The following is a 22618-nucleotide window of genomic DNA, read 5'->3' on the forward strand; positions in this document are numbered from 1 at the left end:
ATAAGATGCTTGTAATACTTTGATGTCATTATTGCTCATTTTTATTTGTTGCCTTTTTTAAAGTGTTAATCATTTGCAGCCCTGCTATACAAAAATAACTCTTACTTATGGTTCGTTTGGCTCATTGCTTTTAAATATGAAAATACAAATTAAATAAGAGTTCTTTCACATTCCCAGGTATCAACTCTGGCCAAGGAAGCTGAAAGGAATTCGTATCGCTTAAGCTGGGGCACTGAAAATTTGGACAATGTGGCGCTTTCTTCAAGCCCTATTCATTCAGGGTGAGTAACCTAATCCATTGATATGTACTATGAGGGTCAGAAAAACAGAGAGAGAATAACTGAGGTCCCAGCTGCTTGAGCTAATGCTTAACTTGGAGTTGAATAATACTTCATTACAGTCTAGTATTTAAAAAAATTGTTATAACCATTCAAATTCAGCCAGTCAGAAGAATATGAATATGGGCCCGATCCACTGACCACTGAAGTCACTGAGAATCTTTCCATTGACTTCAGCAAGCATTGAATCAGGCTTTACATGAGGGATTTTGACCGATTACTACATAAGAACGGCCATACATGGTCAGACCAAAGGTCCATCTAGCCCAGTATCCTGTCTTCTGACAGTGGCCAATGCCAGATGCTTCAGAGGGAATGAACAGAGCAGGTAATCATCAAGTGATCATCCCCTGTCGCCCATTCCTAGCTTTTGACAAACTATTAATACCCCATCCCCACCCTCACCCCAAAAAATGCTTGGGGTTTTTGGAGAGAAAAACATATCATGCCTTTTTTGTTTTCACTAATAATGGAGAGCAAGGGCCTGATCCTGCCACATGATGAGCACCTCTTGTGAGGTCATTTGACATCAGTGAGAGTTTGAGCAACTTTGAGCCCTCAGCACTTCACTGTGTCAGGCCTTGACAGAATGAAATTGCAAAGTGAGAGAAGGGAGGCTGAGTGAACTGTGCAAGTGCTTTTTACAAATATAGTAAACTATGCCCCAGAACAGCAATATGTAATGAAAGCTGTGAAAAAATTCTAGAAATTACCAGTGCTACAACCAGAATCTTGAGAGACTGTCTCTTCTAATGAAGATTATCTTTCTAATAAATAAAGTGAATAGTGGTTGTTTGTGTGATGCAAAAATCCAGCACAGCAAGTTATGTTTATTGCTAATCAATTAATGTCCTCCAAGTAATATTCAAGCAGCCTTATGAACGTTTTGGTTTATACGTTCCTGACCAGTTGCCTTCAGCTATCCCCACAACTGAGTATTTTTTGTTAGCATTTTTATTGGCACCAGTTTGGTGAAACATGAACAAGACAGAAACTAAATAAACCAGACCTGACCAAATCAGGGTTTATAAATGTTATCCTGTGTGGGCAAAAAATTGGGGGCTTGTTTGCTTATTTGCATTTTGGAATCAAAAATGAGTAACTCTGAACACTTATATCTAGAAAGAGAGTGTGTCAAGATTTAGATTTGAAAATTATTTTGGTAGATAATTCTAGCAATTGGTGCCAGATAAGTAAAGGTCTTTTTTCCAGATAATGTATATTACTTTTCGCTACACTACAATTGGACTGTCCAGTGATTGCAGGTGATAAGTTATTTACTTTTTATCTTTTATCTTATCTTTTTTACAGTGTTTTCACATTCTCTGGGGCTTGATCATTTCACACTTTTGTTCAAAGATTAATCAGTGATTCCTTAGATCTTTTGTATGACCAAGTCTGAGTTCCAGGGTCAGGCAATTAAATGTAATAGAAGCAACTGCCTCTGTAAAGCCGTGGGGAAAATAATTGTATTTAACAAAAGACAGAGGTAATATTTGGTATTACTATTCTGTTTTTGATTTATACTGTTAATATACCAATAAAATATAATACTAAAGGAGCCTTCAAGAACCAAAATCCAACCCTTGAAAAATGTCCCATGAAAGTATATTCTTACCTTCCACTGACTTATCTTTTGTATGTTAAAGGGACACATTGGATTAAATCATAGTGTTTAAGAACCATATGTGCTTAACTGAGTTCTAGGATTAACATCTTATTTTAAAACTGAAGCAAATTTAAAACTCTGCTTTTCTCTCTTAATGCTGTTTGTTTAATTATTGCATTTCACTTAGTTGGAACAATGAAAACAAATTTGGCATTTACATGATTTTCCCACTACCTGAAGTCATTATTAGGCTATCATACACTGGCTGATTGCTGCAATATATGGCTTGCGAACACTACAGGGAAATGTTTAAATCACTCAAAAAAAACCTTTTTGTTTGCAATTGGAAAACAAGTGTTATGGAAGCATTGATTTTAGGTTGTTTAAAGCATGGGGCTTTGTCCCAAGACACCACAGAAGAAAGAGAAGACACCAGGAGTGTGATTTAATTAGGCTATAACTTTATTAAATAACACACTGGGAATTATCTGGCAATAACTTGTCCAGTGCAGGTTCTTCCTGCTTTGTATGTGAGGGAGGACTGCGGTCAGCCCTCTACTCCCCTCCCCACCCCGACACACACACACACACACAGTGAACGTAGACTCAGGTGATGGGATTCCACCCTCCTTTCATATGAGGATTAAGGGGGTGTGAAGAGTTGTTCTGTCCTTGCTGTCCGGGACATTAGGAGCCCCAATCTCATTCCCACATTCTCCTATTCTGCTTGTAATCGTGAAAACCGAACTCCTATTAACAAGCACCTGTACTGGCTATCCATCAAATTGTGACAATGTGAATTTTAAAACTTACCCTACCCACCAGATCCCTGGGCTGCAGTGGGGAAGGCAAAAAGCCCATCACATTGCCCAGGCCAATATGGAAGTGAGGGAAAGATTCCTTCTGAACACCAAAAAGATGACTGGTATGCTGCCCACACAAGCCTCAAAATCCACAACCCAAAGGAGGGAGAGCTGTCCTGAGGGTGCAGAATGGTACTCTTTAGCAAGAGGAAGGGCTTATAAGCCCTACTTTGGGTGCATAACGAGACAATAGGTTTATATTGGGCCCTTCTGTCTAGCCAGTCAGCCAAGAAGCCCCCCTTCTCAAGATGAGAGGCTGAGTGCTCACAGCAAGGAGAGGAAAAGGGGGTGTGGGGCATTCCTTAAATAGCAAAAGGTTTTTTCCCTCCTGACCCTGATAATGTATCTCACAACTTAGGCTGTGGAGGGTGTGTGTATGTATTTTAACCATACATTTGGGGTACATTTACCCAACTCTGTCCTTTTATAGGCTCATCAATCATATGAGTGAAGAACAACAAAAAAAAGGTCAGAGATTCTGATAGCCATCTTGGAAACAAGAAAACTTCCTCCTCCTCTGGGAGCTGACACCCCAATAGTGTGCAATAATTTAGTGTAGAACATTTCCCAATTATTTTGCAGAGTTAGTATTCTCTTTATATCTTAATAAACCGGCTTAAAAGGGAAAAATATTGCCACATTATAATTTTCCAGCAGAAGGACATCTAACCTCCATTGGAGACAATCAGAGTGTCCTTCTCATTAGGAGACATGCATGAGATGACATGCTCAGCAAAGTTAAGATTGTTTCAATATGTTAGAGACTCTTGGATGCTGTAACCGATGAGAAGGCAAAGACCTATCGCTTTTCTGGAAATGCCAGAAAATATAGTCTTTATTTTTTTTAACTTCCTGTCTCTGTGTTAGGAGAGATAAAGGTTTTGGACAGGTTTATGCAGGTCTCTTTAAAGAGTTTTAGTCACACAGTTTACAGTGAGTTTGTAATCTCATTGTGAAAGGGGCATAATGTTTTCATTAGGTTGGAAAGTGAAACACTGAATTTGAAGATCTCTTTCCATTTGCAATTTTTAGATATTGCTTGTCAATAGCACATTTTTGTATCTTTTTCATCTATCAATGTGGTTTGTAGCATTGAATGCAACTGGTACAGTTTTAAGGCATGGTACATATACAAAATTGTTACATTGTACTTGTTTTGTTGGGTTTTGGTGACATGCAAGCAACTCCAGCTTTACTCTTCTGAATTAAGTGATTACCAAAAATCTTCAAGACAAATGTGTATTTAACAGTTGTCTGTTAAATTTAGTTAAATTTATATTACAAACAAACAGAGAGGCAATGTGATCAAGTGGTTAGAGCATGTGGTTAGAGCCAAGAAATCTGGATTCTATTACCTACTTTGTTATTAACTTGCCCTTGTGATCTATGGCAAATTTCCACTTAGGGTTTTTCTACCCAGCAATTTAGTGCACTGCAAGCCAGGGTGCGAATCTACGGTGCACAAACTGACCATGTGGACCCTGTTACAGTGCACTAAAAATTCCCTAGTGCACTTTGGTCTACTCCCATTTCAAATAGTAGTACGGTAAAGCACATTATAGAACTTTTAGGACATGGTAGCAAGCTCTACATGGCCAGTTAGTTCATGGCAAGCTAGTGCACAGTAGATTCACACCCAGACTTGCCACACATTGAATCACTGTGTAGACAAGCCCATAACCCCTTTGTGCTTCAGTTTCCTCTCTGTAAAATTGAGATGATAATGCTTACATTTTATATATAAAAAAGCAGATCCTCAGATGAAATGCACTGCATAAGTAAGTGCAATGTATTATTTTTATTATTACATATACACATACATTTATTAAATAGATATTCTGGAAATAGAAGTCTGATTGTTTAATAGACAATCCAAATGCATGTGTGGGGTTGTGTTGGTGAGTTTACCCTCCTGGAAACATTACTTCCATCAGTGGGACTAAAAAACAATAGAGAATCACCAGCTGAAATTGACAAATAATTAGCGTTATCATTCTTAGCTGCCTGTCTGCAAAAAAGGAGATTGGATCATTGCTAACAAGGTAAACTAAATAAATTTAAAGTGTTGTATTTTGAATCCCTTAAATTGTTTCCCTAGAGTGACATTCACTTCCTGGAAATAGTTGTGAAAACGGGACATGGCAGGTAGCAGCTGAGAGTCTTTTTCAAATGTACAAAATTAAATGATATCAGAATACACTGATGCCTTTAACAGGTTATTTAAAACAAAACTCAGGTGTGTTTCATTATAGGCAAAGTTTTGCTGATGTCAAAAGAAGTAAATGACACTGGAGACATCCATAATAAGAAAGTGATGTCAGAAAAGTACATAATTGACCATATAATGTATTATCGGGAACATAAATGGTTAGAAGAATAAGTTTAAAATGTATCACTCTGGAGGGGGAATGAAAGGAGGACCAGAAACATGCTAAGTTGGGGTAAGCTGGAGGACGGAAGGTTCATGATAGGAGACTTGAGAAGAGAGGGTTGCGATGGAATCTTAGCTCCTATGGAATTGATGTCACCAGAATCTCTTGATGAAATTATATTTGAGACATGTAGATACAGAGTTACTCATGTTATGCTGTGGGCCCAATTTTCAAATTTGAACACCTGAACTAGGGAGCACAGTCCCTTATCTGGGTTTCAGATAGGTATTCAGGACTCCAAATGCCCAATTTAGGCACGTGAGTGCCAACCTGAACACTCCAATTCAAAACTGGGATTAAGGCACACATGTACAGAGGATCTGATGACATCCTAAATCATTCTAATTTTGCTGTTGTAGTAACCCGTGGTGTTTGTTTATGCTTATATCCCAAACTTACTTTATCCTCTCCTCATATATACTATATATAGATATATATACAAAGTTATATATTTAAGTCAAAAACCTCTTCTGTTTTCTTCTTATATTTCACTTAATCCATTCTTTTTTTTATGCTAAATGATCTATTCTGTTGCAGCCGCTCCTCTCCATGTCTTGATCATGACAACAGCAGGTGAATGTCTGCATAATTCTGTTAATATGTGGCTCCCCCCCACCTTTTTCATCCTTCTCCTTATTTACCTCACTTCAGGATGCTTTAGTATGTTTGTCCACTCACCCTCGGAATGGCAGTTAAACAGAGCCCTATTTTCCCCACCTACAATGTGTCCCTTTTCTCCCAACGGCGTTACTCCCCTTCATAAGAAAAATGCTTGATACAAAAAGGGTAAAATTGGTCGTATATTCTTAATTCTGTTTGATTTTATTGATTTAAATTGAATCCTTCATGTTGGTGCCAAGTGCTGCACTAGGTGACTGATTAAATTTTGCTGAGCCACTGATGTGTTTGGTGCTGCACAGAGAATAGCAAATGATGCAATCTCTACCTGAAGGAGATTGTAATCTATTAATAAACTGAGGTCTGATATATTCATTGGAAATATATTCCCTTCATTTTTTTAAAACATCACTGTAATGGCAGTTGAAAGATACTTCTAAATTCTCAGATGAATAAAATTATTAGGAAAGTAATGAATCACAAAATCATTTTTAAAGGATGCACACCAACAGTCCTGCTCTTTGTTTAGCATAATAAAAGTATTATCATCAGTGAAGGGTACATTACTGTATGCAAATTCCAATTGTTTCCAGATGCCTTGCAGCTAGAGCCATGTTTTTTGTCCTCCCAGAATGTATTTTCCCCCCAAACTATATATAGCTCAGTTTTGACCTGATTCAGCACTCACTGAAGAAATTGAAAAGTCTCCCGTTAACTTCAGCAGGCATTGGGGATCAAGGCCTTGATTCTTAGTATCTTTGAATGTGACCTTTGGATCAGTTTTCTTGTCCAGTTTTAAACTTGAGAATTGCTGAAGCAGCCTGATAAAACTATTTGTTTCTACTTTTTTCACGCTCTGACTAACTCTGAATGCTGCTATCTCCTTGTTTCCCTGTTTCTTATATTAGTTAAGATGCCTTAGAAAATTTCTTAAGTGTACCTATGGTGGATATAGTTCAGTGATGACTGTTATTGTTTCATGCTATATGATGAGAAGCATGTGCCTTACTAACTCAATTGAAGAATCATTTCTGAACTGACTGTATAATGAGGGTGTATTGCTTTTGCATTTTCAGTTTTTATGTTCGTTTTAACATTAACCACAGCCTGTTTTAGAAAGACTTTTCAGGGAGCTGTGTTTGCATGGCTGTTCAAATGGTTCTGCAGACAGAGATGTGCGGCTGAGCCCCAGCAATCTGGTATTCATTGCTATCTGAAGAGACTAACTCTTAGCAAACAGTTTACAAAACAATGACACTTAGCAAAGCCCCAAAATAATGTCTTCTCTTCCCCCAAATAAAGGTCTAGCCATTCTTTATTTCGTTGTTTATTTCTCTGCTGTATTTTTAAGTGGGCACAGAAATAGTTCGTTTACATGTTATTGTCATACCAAGAAAATCAGACCAGGAAATAACTTAGGGGTTGTTTACGTGAACATTTAATTTGCAGCAAGCCAGGCTGTGAATCTTACCCCACACTAGTCTGCCATGCAGACCATGCTGATGGACACTAACAGTTCCTTAGTGCGTTTTGACCTACCCTGCTTTGAAATTGTTAGTGCATGTCAGTAGGGTCCATGTGGGTAGTTCTTGTGCAGGAGGCTAGTGCAGGGTAGATTTACCCCTGAGCTTGCTCCAAACTAAATGTTCCTGTAGACAAGCCCTTAGTGTCACAGCAGAAGGTGCGCGATACAAAGATTCCTTGGAACCGCATCTCAGCTCTTCATGTTCGCAAGGTAGATACATTGAGCACCATGCATTTTGTATGATTCTTGCAAATGAGACTATAAAAAAAACCAACAAGCTGACAAAGGTTTGGTCTGTTTTGTGTGGAAAGCTTTGCAGACATCTTGTAAGAGTAATGGGCTTGCTCTCATGGGCTTAGCCAAAATGACTGCTCTTCCTCAGTGGGGTAATATGTATATATTTGTGAATTGCTATAGGATCCTTTGGAATAAAAGGCCTTATGTAACTGGTAACTACTATCTCTTCCTTACACCACGTTAACATTTGATTATAAAATTTTGGCCTACATTTGTATTTGCATAATTTTGTTTGCATAGACCATTATTTGTGCCTTTTTAAAGCACGGTTTATAGGTAGGGGACAGAATTTACATACAGAAATCCCATTAGTCCCAAAGAGTTTTGTATGTAAATTCTGTCACATTTGCCTGAGTGATAGTGTTTGAAAATGGTGTGTGCAGAGTTGCAAGCACAAAGATGGAAGCTTCATTGAGGCAGCTTTAATGATCTGGACCATAAAGCTTGAATATTATATTTACACAATACTATGACCTACCTCCATGAAGTATATAAAATTACCTTTATGGCTTTCATGCATCTCACATATCAACTCCTCCCAAATATAGTTCCAGTCAATTAGGACCTACATAGTGGACAAAATTTAGCAGTTAAACCCCTGTATAAGTGAGGGCAACTTCACTGATGTCAATGGGCTGAATTTGATACATTAAGTAGAGTGGACATTGGTTGGTCTCACCTGTAACTGTTCTTGCCAGAACAGTATGTCTTAGCCTCCTCCCATGGAATACCCTACTTATATCATATTTCCTGAAGAGTATTTGCTTTTCGTCCCTTTAATTGCTTTTCATCTTCTCTTCATCTTTTCATCTACTACAACTCCCCCTAATAAGGAGAATTTCACTATCTTGCCCTGAAACTTCCTTTTCGCTCTGATTTGGGCCATAACAAGCACTTGACATTTGTTTGCAAGCATGATTAATCCTAAACTCTAGGAAGCACAGCTTAGTAACTGTGCTGGTTGATCCAGTCCTGCAAGACTATATAGACATTAGGGTCATAGCCTACGTTTGCTAAGCTTCATTTCCAGCTTTTTTCTTTAAAACTTTGCCAGAAAATGAAACATATTCAAAAGTTGTCCATCCCTTCCTCCAGGAAAGTTTACCTTCTTGTTAGTGCAGTCACTCTTGACACATGTATATTTTGACTTCATTGCTTTAACTCCTGAATTGCTGCCATCTTGGATCAGGACTCAATTAAAGTTTAAATAGAACATAATTCTAATAAAACAAATACATCTACCCACACTTAAGAAATACAGTTCCATGAGATGTATTTATTACAGGAGGGACCTTTAAAACATGGTGTGTGACAGATTTCTTCAGCTATATATAGAGATGTAAAACTAGAAAAGATTCATCTAGCCCATTGCTGTGTTGATACAGGTATGTTTCTTTCAGTGTTTTGTGTACTCTAGGGCTCAGAAGAAGGCATTCCCATCACTCACTTGAGAGAGATCTTTCTGAAAGAGTCTTCATGGTTAGAAGTTTCTCTTATATTTGTATTAACTTGACACCATTCAATTTCATCCCATTGCCCCGGCTATACCCCCCAATACCATCCTAATACCTCTTCTTTACTGTTTTTACACCCTTAAAATGACTATAGATATTATATCTCCCATATTCATCAGTTTCTGTAAATTAGTTTAGTTCTTTTGACCTTTCCCCATAAATCAATCTCTCCAGATATTCTCTGACTTCCCTTTTACAACATATCTATGGTACTGAATAGGCATGGACCCCAGCCATGAAATTCAGGTTTGGGTATGAATTTTGACCCAACTCCTTTCAAGTTCTGTAAGCTTGGAATTGGGGTACCATTGTGCAGAGAGAGAGAGAGAGATTACTAAATGTGGATCTTAAGTTTGATCCAGATTTTGATAGCTCTGCCCACTTCAAAACTTAGGACTCTAGCCCATCTCTAGTACTAAGTGTCCAGAACTGTGCATAATATTTTAGGTATGATCTCACCATAATCATACAGAAAGGTACTATTAACTCTCTAGTCTGTGAAATAATGCATGCATATGTCTAAATTTGCAAAGGCTTTTTATTTTGCTGCGATAACAAATAGCAAAGTCATACATAATTAGCTGTTCTCTATTACTCATAGTTCTCCTTTGGTGTACAGTATTCCAGTTTCTTTCTTCCTACTCAATATCAGTTTCAGATTACTCTTCCATAGATACACTGATCATTAGCTTGCATTTATCTAATTTTGTTATTTCCTGCTCACAGTCTTAACCCTTATTTTATTCTTATGTCTTCACTGGTGTTTGAATCACCTTCCAATCTAGAATCATCTATGAATGTAAATAATATGCTGTTTTCTCATCCTCTAGATCACTAATAAAATATCAAATTAAGCACCATCCCTGCAGCATCTTCCTCCAACTCAGTACATTGCTGTTGATTATTAACTTTTGTTCACAGTCCCTCAGAAAATGTTTAGTCAGTATGACACCATTTGACTTTTTATGTAAAAGTTTCTGAATCAGAACATTGAACACATTATTAAAATCTGTTACTTTACAGCTTCACCCACTAGTTTGTAATTAGATTTTGAAAAGCAATTAATTTTCCATCATGATTTGTTTTTATTCAACCCCCATGCCTTTGTTTTTACCAAACCCATAATTGCTTATGACTATTATAATCTAGAAGGTTACTGGGTTTTCTTCCTCTTAATATTTTTCCATGATTATACTCTGGATAGAGGTTAGCCTTATTTGATGTAATTGTCAGGGTTGCTTATTTTATTCCCATTTTTAGAAGACTGGTATGACATTTGATTTTTGATATACATCTGCTGCCTCCTTCATTCTCCAGGATTTTTTTTTTCAAAATTATTTACCAGTGATTTAATAAATTCATTGTTTCATTACTTTAAAACTCTTAAGCCATGTAGGGTGAAATCCTGGCCCTATTGAAATCAATAGAAATATCATCCACACTTGCTGATTTGCATATATTCCACTTACCATGTATTCTTGGACCGTTTTAGGTCTGATCCTTCACCATTGAAATAAGTGAAACGTTTCTCATCGACTTCAGTGAACAGGGCTGGCCTTACCATGAGGTGAACTGAGGCAGCCGCCAGGTGCCAGACTGGAAAGAGGGGGGCGCCACTAGGACCCAGAGTGCAGAAAATTGTGTCTGCTGCTGGTGCATGTGTATTCTTTCTGCTCTAGATGCACAGGGATGGTGGAGTGCTGTGCTGGAGGAAGGAGGGCACAAGAGACATAACAGGCAGGCAGGAGAAAAGGTGAGAGGGAATAACAAAAAGCAGCAGGAGCTGCAGGGAGAGAGAGGAGGAGGAGCCTTTTATGTACCTTTCTAGCACCCCAAGGAGCCTGGACTGATTAACACCAGCTTCTCAGGGAGCTTCCTGTTTCCTGCTGCTTCCCTGAACTCACTTGAGGAGAACAGGCAGTCAACTGAAGTAGTAGGAGCCAGTTAGGCCCTTACGACGCTGATATCTTCCCTCACTCAGGCCCTGCTACCAGCCTGCTTATTTGTCCCCTTCAATTGCGTGTTGAGAGCCACTATAGCTAGTACAGAACAGCAGTCATGAGTGAAAGAAGAAAACGCCCCTCTGGTGTTCAGAAAAAGAAAGAAAGCAAAGGAAGCTTTTCTATCTAAGCGGGAATGAGCTATCTCCTATCTAAGCAGGAAGGAGGTCCTGGGCTACGTAGACACAAATGTTCACGGTGAGCCTTCCGGCCCCAGTGAGTAAGTGAGTGGTGAGGAGATGCCTGATCTTCCAGTTAGTCAAGAGTGCAGGTGACTGGCAGCTACTGCAGCATCCATATCTCCATCTCAAATGGATGTAACCATGCACATTCCTGAAGAAAAGTGTAGATCAGAGAAGAGTGTGGTGGAGGGGCAAGAAACAGCTGCTGCTGAGTTTAATTCCTTAAGTATGTGGACTGTGGACCCACTTGAGCAGTAGCCTGAGGGACTTCCATGTACTGCATGGGCCACAGCAAGTGAAAAACTTCATGTTCCCCAAAAACAATGAAAATAGAAGTTTCCATCCAACACATTACTGGCATGAAAACCACAATGGTGACAAAGTGGAGAGGCCATGGCCTATGTACTCAAAAACCCAGAATGCTGCATACTGTTTGTGTTGCAAAGTCTTCCAGTCTAATGCTCCAGCCACATTGGGTTCTACAGGAACAAAGGACTGGAAAAATCTGGCTAGAAACCTGGCATGCCATGAGAAGGCAGCAAATCATCAGAAAGCATTCCATAGATGGAAAGAGCTTGAGATGAGACTAAGGTTAAAGGCCACCATAGATGATCAGCATCAAGAGAAGATTGCTCTTGACTGGCAAAGCGTTCTGAAAAGGCTTATTGCCATTGTGAGAATACTTGCTACCCGAAACCTAGCACTGCGTGGCACTTCAGATCAGCTGTATGTGCCAAACAATGGAAACTTCCTTAAAATTGTGGAGCTGATGGCTGATTTTGATGCTGTACTCCAGGAGCATCTAAGAAGAGTCACAACCCAAGAAATGTAAGCACACCACTACCTTGGAAAAACAATTCAAAATGAGATCATACAGTTGCTGGCAACAAAAGTCAAACAGAAGATTGTGGCAGATCTGAAGTCAGCAAGATATTACTCTGTTGAAACAATAGTAAAGAATAAAATTGTCAGACACATAGAAGAACATAAATTGTTGTGCAAAAGTCAACATGGTTTCTGTAAAGGGAGACCATGTCTTACTAATCTATTAGAGTTCTTTGAGGGGATCAACAAACATGTGGACAAGGAGGATCCAGTGGACATAGCATACTTAGATTTCCAGAAAGCCTTTGATAAGGTCCCTCACCAAAGGCTCTTACGTAAATTAAGTTGTCATGGAATAAGAGGGAAGATCCTTTCATATTGAGAACTGGTTAAAAGACAGGGAACAAAGGGTAGGAATAAATGGTAAATTTTCAGAATGGAGAGAGGTAACTAGTTGTGTTCCCCAAGGGTCAGTCCTAGGACCCAATCCTATTCAACTTATTCATAAATGATCTGGAGAAAGGAGTAAACAGGGAGGTGGTGAAGTTTGCAGATGTTACTAAACTGCTCAAGATAGTTCAAACCAAAGCAGACTGTGAAGAACTTCAAAAAGATCTCACAAAACTAAGTGATTGCCCAACAAAATGGCAAATGAAATTTAGTGTGAATAAATGTAAAGTAATGCACACTGGAAAAAATAACCCCACTATACATACAATATGATGGGGGCTAATTTAGCTCCAACTAATCAGGAAAAAGATCTTGGAGTCATCGTGGATAGTTCTCTGAAGACATCCACGCAGTATGCAGCAGCAGTCAAAAAAGCAAACGAGATATTTGGAATCATTAAAAAAGGGATAGAGAATAAGATGGAGAATATCTTATTGCCCTTATATAAATCCATGGTATGCCCATATCTTGAATACTGCATACAGATGTGGTCCCCTCATCTCAAAAAAGAGATATACTGGTATTAGAAAAGGTTCAGAAAAGGGCAACTAAAATGATTAGGGGTTTGGAACGGGTCCCATATGAGGAGAGATTAAAGAGGCTAGGACCTTTCAGCTTGGAAAAGAGGAGACTAAGGGGGGATATGATAGAGGTATTGTACGGGAAGACTTTGACAAACCAGTAAAGTGCCTGAAACCGCTATGGCTTATTGCTAAAAGCAGCCAAGTCAGCAGGCTGTAAATTGACCAAGTCAGCAGGCTTAGCTTAACCAAGGCGGGGGGGGGGGGTCTTTAGGTGCCACAGAGAGGGCAGCTTGACCCCGTGTCCTTCCTGATAAGAATTGTGTTGAAGTGGCTGATACATGCATAGAGGAGCAGGATGTGCCCCAGGAATATCTATTGGGGGCCTCAAGGCTGCAAACTCTGGAAAAACCCACACCTGGTTAATCAATAATCAGAAGGAACCTTTTGTTGGACCACTGAAACTGCTTGTAACAAGTTTTCTTTAAGGGGCATGTTTAATGTATAAATAAGGGGAAAAAGTTTGAGGTAGTTGGACTCTTTTGGGATTCTCCCTCTGGATACATCTTGCAGTCCCCATTGTCAGACGAAAGATTCGGCCACCGGAAGCTGGCCGCTGTGCCAGTCGAGAGGCACACTCAGCTTTGGTAATTATCACGGGTTGGGGGTGTTTTACTAACCTTTTGCGGAAGTGTGTAAGTGCTTGAGACTAAGTAAAGTTTAGCTTTAAGTGAAAGCACTTTTGCGTTGTCCTGTTTGTACTAGCCGGCTATTGGTCGGACGGCCATGTCTCCCATGATTTATTTCCTGACACCACCTCGCACAGAGTAAATGTTACCAAGAGCTTTGGGTTGAAAGAACCCCGGGTAACAGTATATAAAATCATGAGTGGTGTGGAGAAAATGAATAAGGAAAAGCTATTTACTTTTTCCCATAATATAAGAACTCGGGACCACCAAATGAAATTAATGGGTAGCAGGTTTAAAACAAATAAAAGGAAGTTCTTCTTCACTCAGCACACAGTCAACCTGTGGAACTCCTTGCCTGAGGAGGTTGTGAAGGCTAGGACTATAACAGGGTTTAAAAGAGAACTGGATAAATTCATGGAGGTTAAGTCCATTAATTGCTATTAGCTAAGGAATGTTGTGCCTAGCCTCTGTTTGTCAGAGGGTGGCGATGGATGGCACAAGAGAGATCACAAAATCATTACCTGTTAGATTCACTCCCTCTGGGGCACCTGGTATTGGCCACTGTCGGTAGACAGGATACTGGGCTGGATGGACCTTTGGTCTTACCCAGTATGACCTTTCTTATGTTCTATTATTCTGGACTGCACAGCTGACATCAGCCATACGGAACAAATGACTTCAATGGTGCATTTTGTAACAACAGAACCTAGTGAAAATGTCCCTGCAATGGTGCAGAGAGCATTTTCTAGATGTTGATGATACTACAGGAGCTGGTATGACAAATGTGCTTCTTAAAAAGCTGGAAGATACGGGAATTGCGATAGCTGACATGACAGGTCAGGGCTATGATAATGGTGCCAACATGAGAGGAAAGAACAGAGGAGTGCCGACACGGATCCGAGAGTTAAACCCTCGAGCTTTTTTTGTCCCATGCAGTTCTCATTCATTAAACTTGGTGGTCAGTGATGCAGCATCAGCATCTAGTGAGGCTGCTAAATATTTTAATGTAATTCAAAGCATCTATGTATTTTTCTCCGCATCAACTCATCGATGGCAAATTTTGAAGCAACATTTGGGAACATCCTCTCTGACACTGAAACCACTGAGTGCCACACGATGGGAAAGTCGATTGGAGGCAAAAAAGCCTATCCAACACCAAATTGGGAAGAATGGATGATGCCAGAGTTGCCATTATGGAGGATAATGCTATGACAGGAACTGTTCATGAGAGAACAGTGGTAGAGGGAAATGGAATCACCAGAAACATACATAACTTCTAATTTCTGTGTGGTTTAGTGTTGTGGCATGACATACTGTTTGAAATAAATGTTGTAAGCAAAAGACTCCAAGGTGTTGACCTTGATATGTCTGGAGCAATGGAACAACTGGCCAAAGCAAAGTCATAGCTACAGTCTTACCGGTCAGACGAAGGATTTCAAAACATTCTGAAGAGTGCACAGAAGTTGGCAGAAGAACTTCACACTGAGGCTGTTTTCCCACCCATTCAAGAATACAAGAGTCACCGAAGAAGAAGACATTTTGATTACGAGGCACGGGATAATCCCATAAGAGACCCCAAACAACAATTCAAAGTTGAATTCTTTAACCAGGTGCTAGGTTGTGCAATACAGTCAGTTGAAGAACTTTTCATGCAGCTCAAGGAACACAGCAGTATATTTGGGAAGTTGTATGATATTCCAAAACTCCTCACTATACCTGAAGAAGACCTACACCAGCAATGCAGGGCACTAGAGACAGTGTTGACACATGATGACATGCGCGATATTGATGCGAGTGATTTAGGTGTAGAACTGAAAGCCCTTTCAAGATACATTTCAGCAGGATCAACTCCAAAGGCTGTTCTGGAATATATGTGCACAAATAAGGTGACCACCCTCTTTCCAAATGCTTTTGTTGCTCTGCACATACTTCTAACGTTCCTGTAACAGTTGCCAGTGGAGAACGCAGCTTCTCCAAGCTGAAGTTAATAAAAACACATCTACGCTCCACAGTGACACAGGAGAGGCTGTTCGGCCTTGCAACCATCTCAGTAGAGCATGAGCTGGACCAGACTGTGGACTTTCAGGAAGCAGTTCAAATCTTTGCAACCAAGAAGGCACGGAAAGCACCACTTTAATCATTCAAACAGATAAAAATGCCAGTGTTTACTACGCAGACAAGAAAAGTTACATTTGCTGTTCAGGTGTTTGAAAGTTAAGTGTTACTTAACGTTTTTGAACAAGGCGTTTTAAGTTGTTCGTTTTCCTTTATTGGGGTAGGTAGCAGAGCAGTACCATGAGAGAAGCAGAACAGGAAGAAGGCAGAATTGAGACCTTTCAAAGTTTTGGCCCAAGCGTGGGAGCATGGGGGCATCATTTGAGCTCCCCGCCTCAGGTGCCAAAATGTTGTGGGCCGGCCCTGTCAGTGAAAGCAGGATTAAGCATTTTATTAATGGCTGTATTAACAAAATCAGCTATTACTTCTGAATTGTCAATGTCCCTAGTCCGCTGATGCTTTTTTACTCTCGTTATCTTTATATCCTCTCTCAAATGTGCCTTTCTTGGCCTATTTTTTCTGTTTTTGAGGATAGTAGCTGGCCTTAGTAATAAATATTTGGGATCTTTCTCTTGCTTATTCCAGCTGCTAGACACCCTAAATAAACGGAAGACTGACAAGTTAGTTTGCTTCATGCTTTGATGTCTTTGGCTGAGAAGGGTTGAAGTTAAATAGCTAGTATTTTGCACCTGTGACACTCATTAGAGACACAGACCATACTAGAATTGTAAGTTGACCTTCAGTAGATCTTGGATGTTCCAGTGGATGGAACACAGGGGCTGCTACTATATTACTTGTGAACATGCTGCAAAATTCCAGTATAAATAAGAATGTTGAAAAAAGAGATATTTGTCCTATTTCTAACTTCACTTTTACACCACTGATTTGTTGTCTAAACAAATATCCTCTTCCAGGGCTACTTCACAGGTATACAGGCTGTCTGTTTCATGGGAAAGCATCATAATTTCAGTTCATTTCTCATTTTTTAGCTTATCTGAAAACTTTCACTCCTTAGAAAGCTTCACTTAAAAAGAGAGTACCACCTGTGAAAATAGCAGAGGCCAGTATTGCTATTGTAGTAGGGATTCCTTGATTGGGTACTATGCCATATACATTATTAGGGATGTTGAATTATTATTTATGGATATTATTATCTATTTATTTGTATTTCAGTAGCAGCCCCAGTGTGCACAGCGATGTTGACACACAATGTGCGATGAATTGCTTAATTTCTAAGAAAAAGATTTTCATTGGGAATAAAGTATTCCCTGAATGAAAGGAAAAAAATTGTTGACTCCATTATCATTTACTATTAGTTGACCATCTTGAGCACTTGTTGAATAATGAAAAAAATTGTATTAATGATTAGTTCACTTGAAAAAAAATGCCAAAATTAATTCAGTAAATTATTTGCACCAAATAATTCAGCCAGCTCTAATAACAGTGGTAGCAGTTTCTGTAGTTGTTCACAATATTAACACCAGATTGTGAACTCCTTATGCCGTCCCAGAACTTAGGCTGTTGTTAAATGCATTTCTAAAGCATTCTTCATCGTTGAATTTTAGGCTGATTCTCAGAGACAAAAGTCACAAACATTTTCATTCATTTATTATAAAGGTGACACAAAAACTGCATCTAGATAATGACTTTGTTTTATCTTGGAAAGACAATCACATAGCATTATTGTAAAAGTTGAGCAACTAACATCCTTGATTTCCTCTTTCATCCCTATTCGTAAATATATATATATATATATATATATATATATATATATAACACTAAACTATATCTAGAATGGATTAAGATAGGTAGAGTCCTTTCTTCAAAAATGAACCCTAAGGAATTAAAGCTGTAAATACTTGTTCATTTTTGTTTGTTTTTTGTTAAAACCACAGAAACCATCAGTCCCCTGAGGAATGAGATAATAGTTGTACTCCATAGGGTATTACACTAAACAAAATCTAGAGGTATATGAATGGTGGTAGACTAGGAGACTGCATGTGTGGGAAGGAGTGGGAAGTCTCTTCATATGGCATCCATGGTGCATGGCGTGCTTTAGATTGGCAGGTTGTGGCTCCTTCCTCTCGTTCATTTTTATGACGTGACTTGCACGGAGTGTTGGGTGTTCTGTTTTAACAGCATGTGGAATGAATTGTAAATGTTTTGATAATGAATGGATTCAAATATTTGTAATACCGAGTGACCCCAGAGAGTGAAAAATATCTGTATTTGTCTCTCATGTGGTAAGATTTTTTTATTGCAGGTCTCTCCGTGCAGATGTTAGTATTTGTGTGAATCCCTGTCTGATGACTAGTGTAGTCCTAAAAGTAGGTCTGGTATTATCCTGCCTCATGTACTTTCCCTACTCTCGCTGCAGCAAGCCGGCCTCTCCACCCCCAGGGCAGTGATGATGATAAGTCATGAAACTAAACAATATAAAATTTAAAGTAGCCATTTTTTCTAGGGTTTTGTACGTTTCACAGAAATGGCTTTAATTAAGCTGTGTCCCAGATCGCAGCACAACTATCAAAATCAGCACATTGTCTAGTCATGACTGAACAAAGTGGTCTATAGGTAGGAGAAAGGAAAAAAATAAAGGCAATTTATCTCAAGCCATGAGGGACCTCCTTGCCACAGATGTCTTCCTGCCACTGTAGGGTGTCCTACAGAGACGTATTAACATTGTGTATATATAGTAAGAGAGAAAAAGCAGAAATTTATAAATAAACCCATTACAGAATGGTTACCACCTGCTCACATCTCCACATCTTTCTGTAGTTGTCTTATCCTTATATAACAGAGGCACACTGGGACAGTATCCTAATTGACAACAAGCCCATCTCACATTCGATTATATGCCATTCTCTCTGTATAAGGAAATGATTTTAGTAGAAGAATCCCATCCTTATTTTCTCCTGTCCTGTTTTGTCTTTGGAAAGGGTAAGGAGAAAAGTGGGCATCTGAAATGTAGTAAGAAGTAGTGTTTATCTTGTTAAAAGTCAATATAGTCACTTTTTAAAAAAAGTGAATTGAAATCTTGAAGATTATTTTTCTTCTCTCTAGTCAGTTTGTCATGATATCATATAGTGAAAAGTTTTTAAGAAATGCTAAATGTTAAAGAGATAGGGAGACATTCATACTTGATATAAAGAGGTAGAACTCCCACTGGTTTTAGTAGGAGTTGTAACTGCTTACTCCAGAACAAAATTTGGCTCATAATCTGTGAATTACATAATTTTAGGAGTTTTAGTTACATCAGACTACTAAAAAAATTATACTGATCTTTCAAAAAATCAGAATTGCCTTTATATTATTGCATTAGTAAGCCATTTTCCTTTAATAATATATATTAAAATTGTATACTATACATGTGTGTGTATCATGCCCATCTTACATTGCAATGACACTAGTGGTAGAAATATGCCAGATAGCATTGCGGAAAAATATATAATATGAAAATGTGTATATCGATATATATATATGTATAAAATAAAGACACTTGGTCGTGACGCTATATTTTATATATGGTATATTTCTTCCATCAGTTGCATTGCAAAATAAGAGTGTTGCTATGAAAAGCTCTTAAGATAAATATTTTTAGTGCAAGCCATCAGGGATGTTAGCATGAATTAGTGCTACATATACAAAAGGGGAGTTGGTTTTTTTAACTGTACGTATTAAGAAAGTGCCATAGATATATAGTTTGTTACATTTTGGAAGAAAACCATTTGGAACAGAACTGAAGTGATTTTGCTTTGGCTAATACACTTTCCAGTCATATCTAATATAAATTTATTTTCAGCTTCCTGGTTAGCTTCATGGTGGATGCCCGTGGTGGTGCCATGCGAGGTTGCAGACACAACGGGTTAAGGATCATTATTCCTCCTCGGAAATGCACTGCCCCAACACGAGTAACCTGCAGATTGGTCAAACGTCATAGACTGGCCACCATGCCGCCGATGGTGGAAGGAGAAGGTCTGGCCAGCCGCCTGATTGAAGTTGGACCTTCTGGTGCTCAGTTTCTTGGGTAAGACTTTCTGTTTGACCTAAATGAAAATGATAGGTATAGCTCCATCTGTTTGCAGATTGCACTGGGGTAGCCCCTGCTTCAAGATTTAAATTGAAAATGTCTGTTTAGTATACTGTTACATACTGATCATAACGTTATAGGGCCCCTAGTGCAAATCAGCGATTAGTTTGTCAGCAATTCACTTAGCTTGTATGCCTTTTCATTTGAAAACACTGATTTTTTTAACCACTAACACTAAGGTTTAGTGTGCTTCCTTGAATAAGTTTATTAATCAGTGCCGTGCTAGTAAAATGGAAATCGCATTGCTGTCAGTGTTAGGCAATTCATACTCTATTTATATCATCCACAGTTAAGGCATGAATAACAAATAGCACAGCACTGATCTAAAACCAAATTTAAAGCCTGCTACAGATACAGCACAAGTTAAAGCTACTTATAGTAGAAACTTGTGTTTTGTCTGTAGGCCTGCTGTCAATAATTTGGACTATCTGGGAAGCACAAGCTTTTGATTTTTCTGGGGTTAAAATTGCAAGTTCAAACAATAGGACAACTCAGGAATTCTTTAGCAGTTTATTTTGTCCTATGTTGCAATACCCAATAGAAAGATCAGAACTGCAACTACTGCTGTGCTTGTTTTAGCAATTTTCAGCTGAAACCAGCCGTTCTCCACACTTTTGTTTGTTTTACCAGCTACTCTCCTTATCAACTGTAGCATCCAAAAATGGATGATTGAATGAACCCCTTCAATAGAGTGAATGGCTTCAGTTGGAAACTGACGAATGAAGTTATGAAAGGCAACAGTTTAAATCCATTTTGAGACAATTCAATTGTAGTTAAGTCCTGTCATGTAAAGGTAATCAGCAGAGCCACCTTCTGAAATTATATCTGGAGGAATGAGCTTGAGGAAGAGTGAGAGGTGGTTTGATGTTTTTTAAAAATACATTGAATCAAGTATTAGAGGGGAAAGTATCCATGCTTGTTCCCAATATTTTATTGATGCTGTTCTTTAATAATGGATCAGGAAGGGTTATGAAACACTGGGAACATAAAGCTAGAGGCCAGTCCTCTTCTGTGACAAATAGGGTGCTCCTAGGTTTCAGATGCATCAGCAGAAAAGCTGCCAAACAAAATACTAATTTGATATTCTCTTCTAATCTAGGTCAGTTCTTATCAAAAACCAAATTTAAAATACCAGCAGAATACCTCTGCTGTCACAATCATTATTTCTCTAATCTTCTCTCCTTCCCCACATTCACACTAACATGCAGTACCTTTTATTTTTTTAAATGGTCCCTCCATCCAATGAGGAATCTCAATAAAAATTCATCTGAATAACACACATGCATACGTTAGTCAGAGTTTTTGTGTCACTCCTGATAGGTTTATCCCCTACTAATGGGCATTTTTCTGGGTGGCGTCCTGGCAGTGAAATCAGGTATTGTGTACTGTACCTGCCAACACAAATATTACTGTACTACACTGACACATCCATTCTAAGAGCCGGATTCTGCTCCCATTAAGTTCAATGACAAAACTTCCATTAACATTAATGGAAGCATTTCATTAATTTCTATCAGCAGTGGGACACAACTAGGGCAGAACCTTATTCAGTGTTTCACCTAATTCTACTCTGTTGACCAGACAGTGGCACTGGGGTTCTGAAAAAAACATACATAAAGCTTATTTATGTTCTTTCTTTCACTGCTGCTTTGGATGTACTCAGTAAACTTCATCTGCCTACGGCTCCTCCCCCACTTAATGAGGGAGAAAGCTTGGTCAGCCGAATCCTTCAGCTGGGGCCTCCTGGGACCAAATTCCTTGGGTAGGAGAGACTTAAAACAAATTGATGGATGCTGGCCTCCCCTTTCTTCTCCTTCTCCTGCAATATGATTTATTTTTTTATGTCATTGTGCCCATGACATTGTCCCTTTCTATGATTTGAAATTTTGTATATCTAACCTTTAGTGGACCATTTTCCAATCCTTGTGGTATGTGGTTTTTGTTTTGGTGGTATGTTTATATCTTTTTTGTAAAGTTCTGTGACCTTCATTTTTGTTTTAGCATGAGATCTTCCTAGCTGTAAAATGTGCCAGCTGTTTTGTGCTTGATGTCTGTAGCAAAGAAACCTGGATTGGAACTAAAAAGAATCTTCTGTGCGTGTGTCTATTTTGCACCCATTGCTACCAAACCAATAATAATATGTTATATGTTGAATATAATATAACATAGTATGAATAAGCATGACACTTATCAAGTACATGATGGCCTATATCATTATGCACTCGTGAGGTATATGTATAGTGCATATTTATATTTTCTTACAGAGTGTAGAAAATACCAGAGTTATGAGTGTGTGTATATATATATATTTACGTGTGTTCATAATGAAACAAATTCTTATCTCCTCTACACTAGTTACACAGGTTAACACACATGGTGGCGACAGCTAAAATGAGCACGAGTTTTAGTAACTTTATCAGTTTGTAACAACACTCTAAAATCTCTGTTCAAACTACTGCTTCCTTACTGAGAGCTGTCAGTGTGTACCTTCAGTGTGTAAAGAGATGTATGCACATCTAAACTGTCCTACCGTACATACTGAGTCCTTATAAAAAGCGAAGATGCTCTAGTGACCCACTGATATGCTGTTCAGGATTGCACCCAACTATG

General features: G+C 38.7%; 1 protein-coding gene across 1 annotated transcript in view; it reads left to right on the forward strand.

Annotated features, from left to right (window-relative positions):
• The window catches only part of ANK2 (ankyrin 2), a 252289-nt gene that overhangs the window by 177834 nt on the left and 51837 nt on the right, over positions 1–22618 (forward strand). The window contains exons 27-30 of the mRNA XM_077814767.1: positions 178–281; positions 5780–5815; positions 19721–19945; positions 21672–21770. Coding sequence (XP_077670893.1) covers positions 178–281; positions 5780–5815; positions 19721–19945; positions 21672–21770 — 464 coding nt within the window. The remainder of the gene's footprint in view (positions 1–177; positions 282–5779; positions 5816–19720; positions 19946–21671; positions 21771–22618) is intronic.

This window comes from Eretmochelys imbricata, chromosome 4, assembly GCF_965152235.1.
Source record: "Eretmochelys imbricata isolate rEreImb1 chromosome 4, rEreImb1.hap1, whole genome shotgun sequence".
In the NCBI taxonomy this organism is placed as follows: domain Eukaryota; kingdom Metazoa; phylum Chordata; order Testudines; family Cheloniidae; genus Eretmochelys; species Eretmochelys imbricata.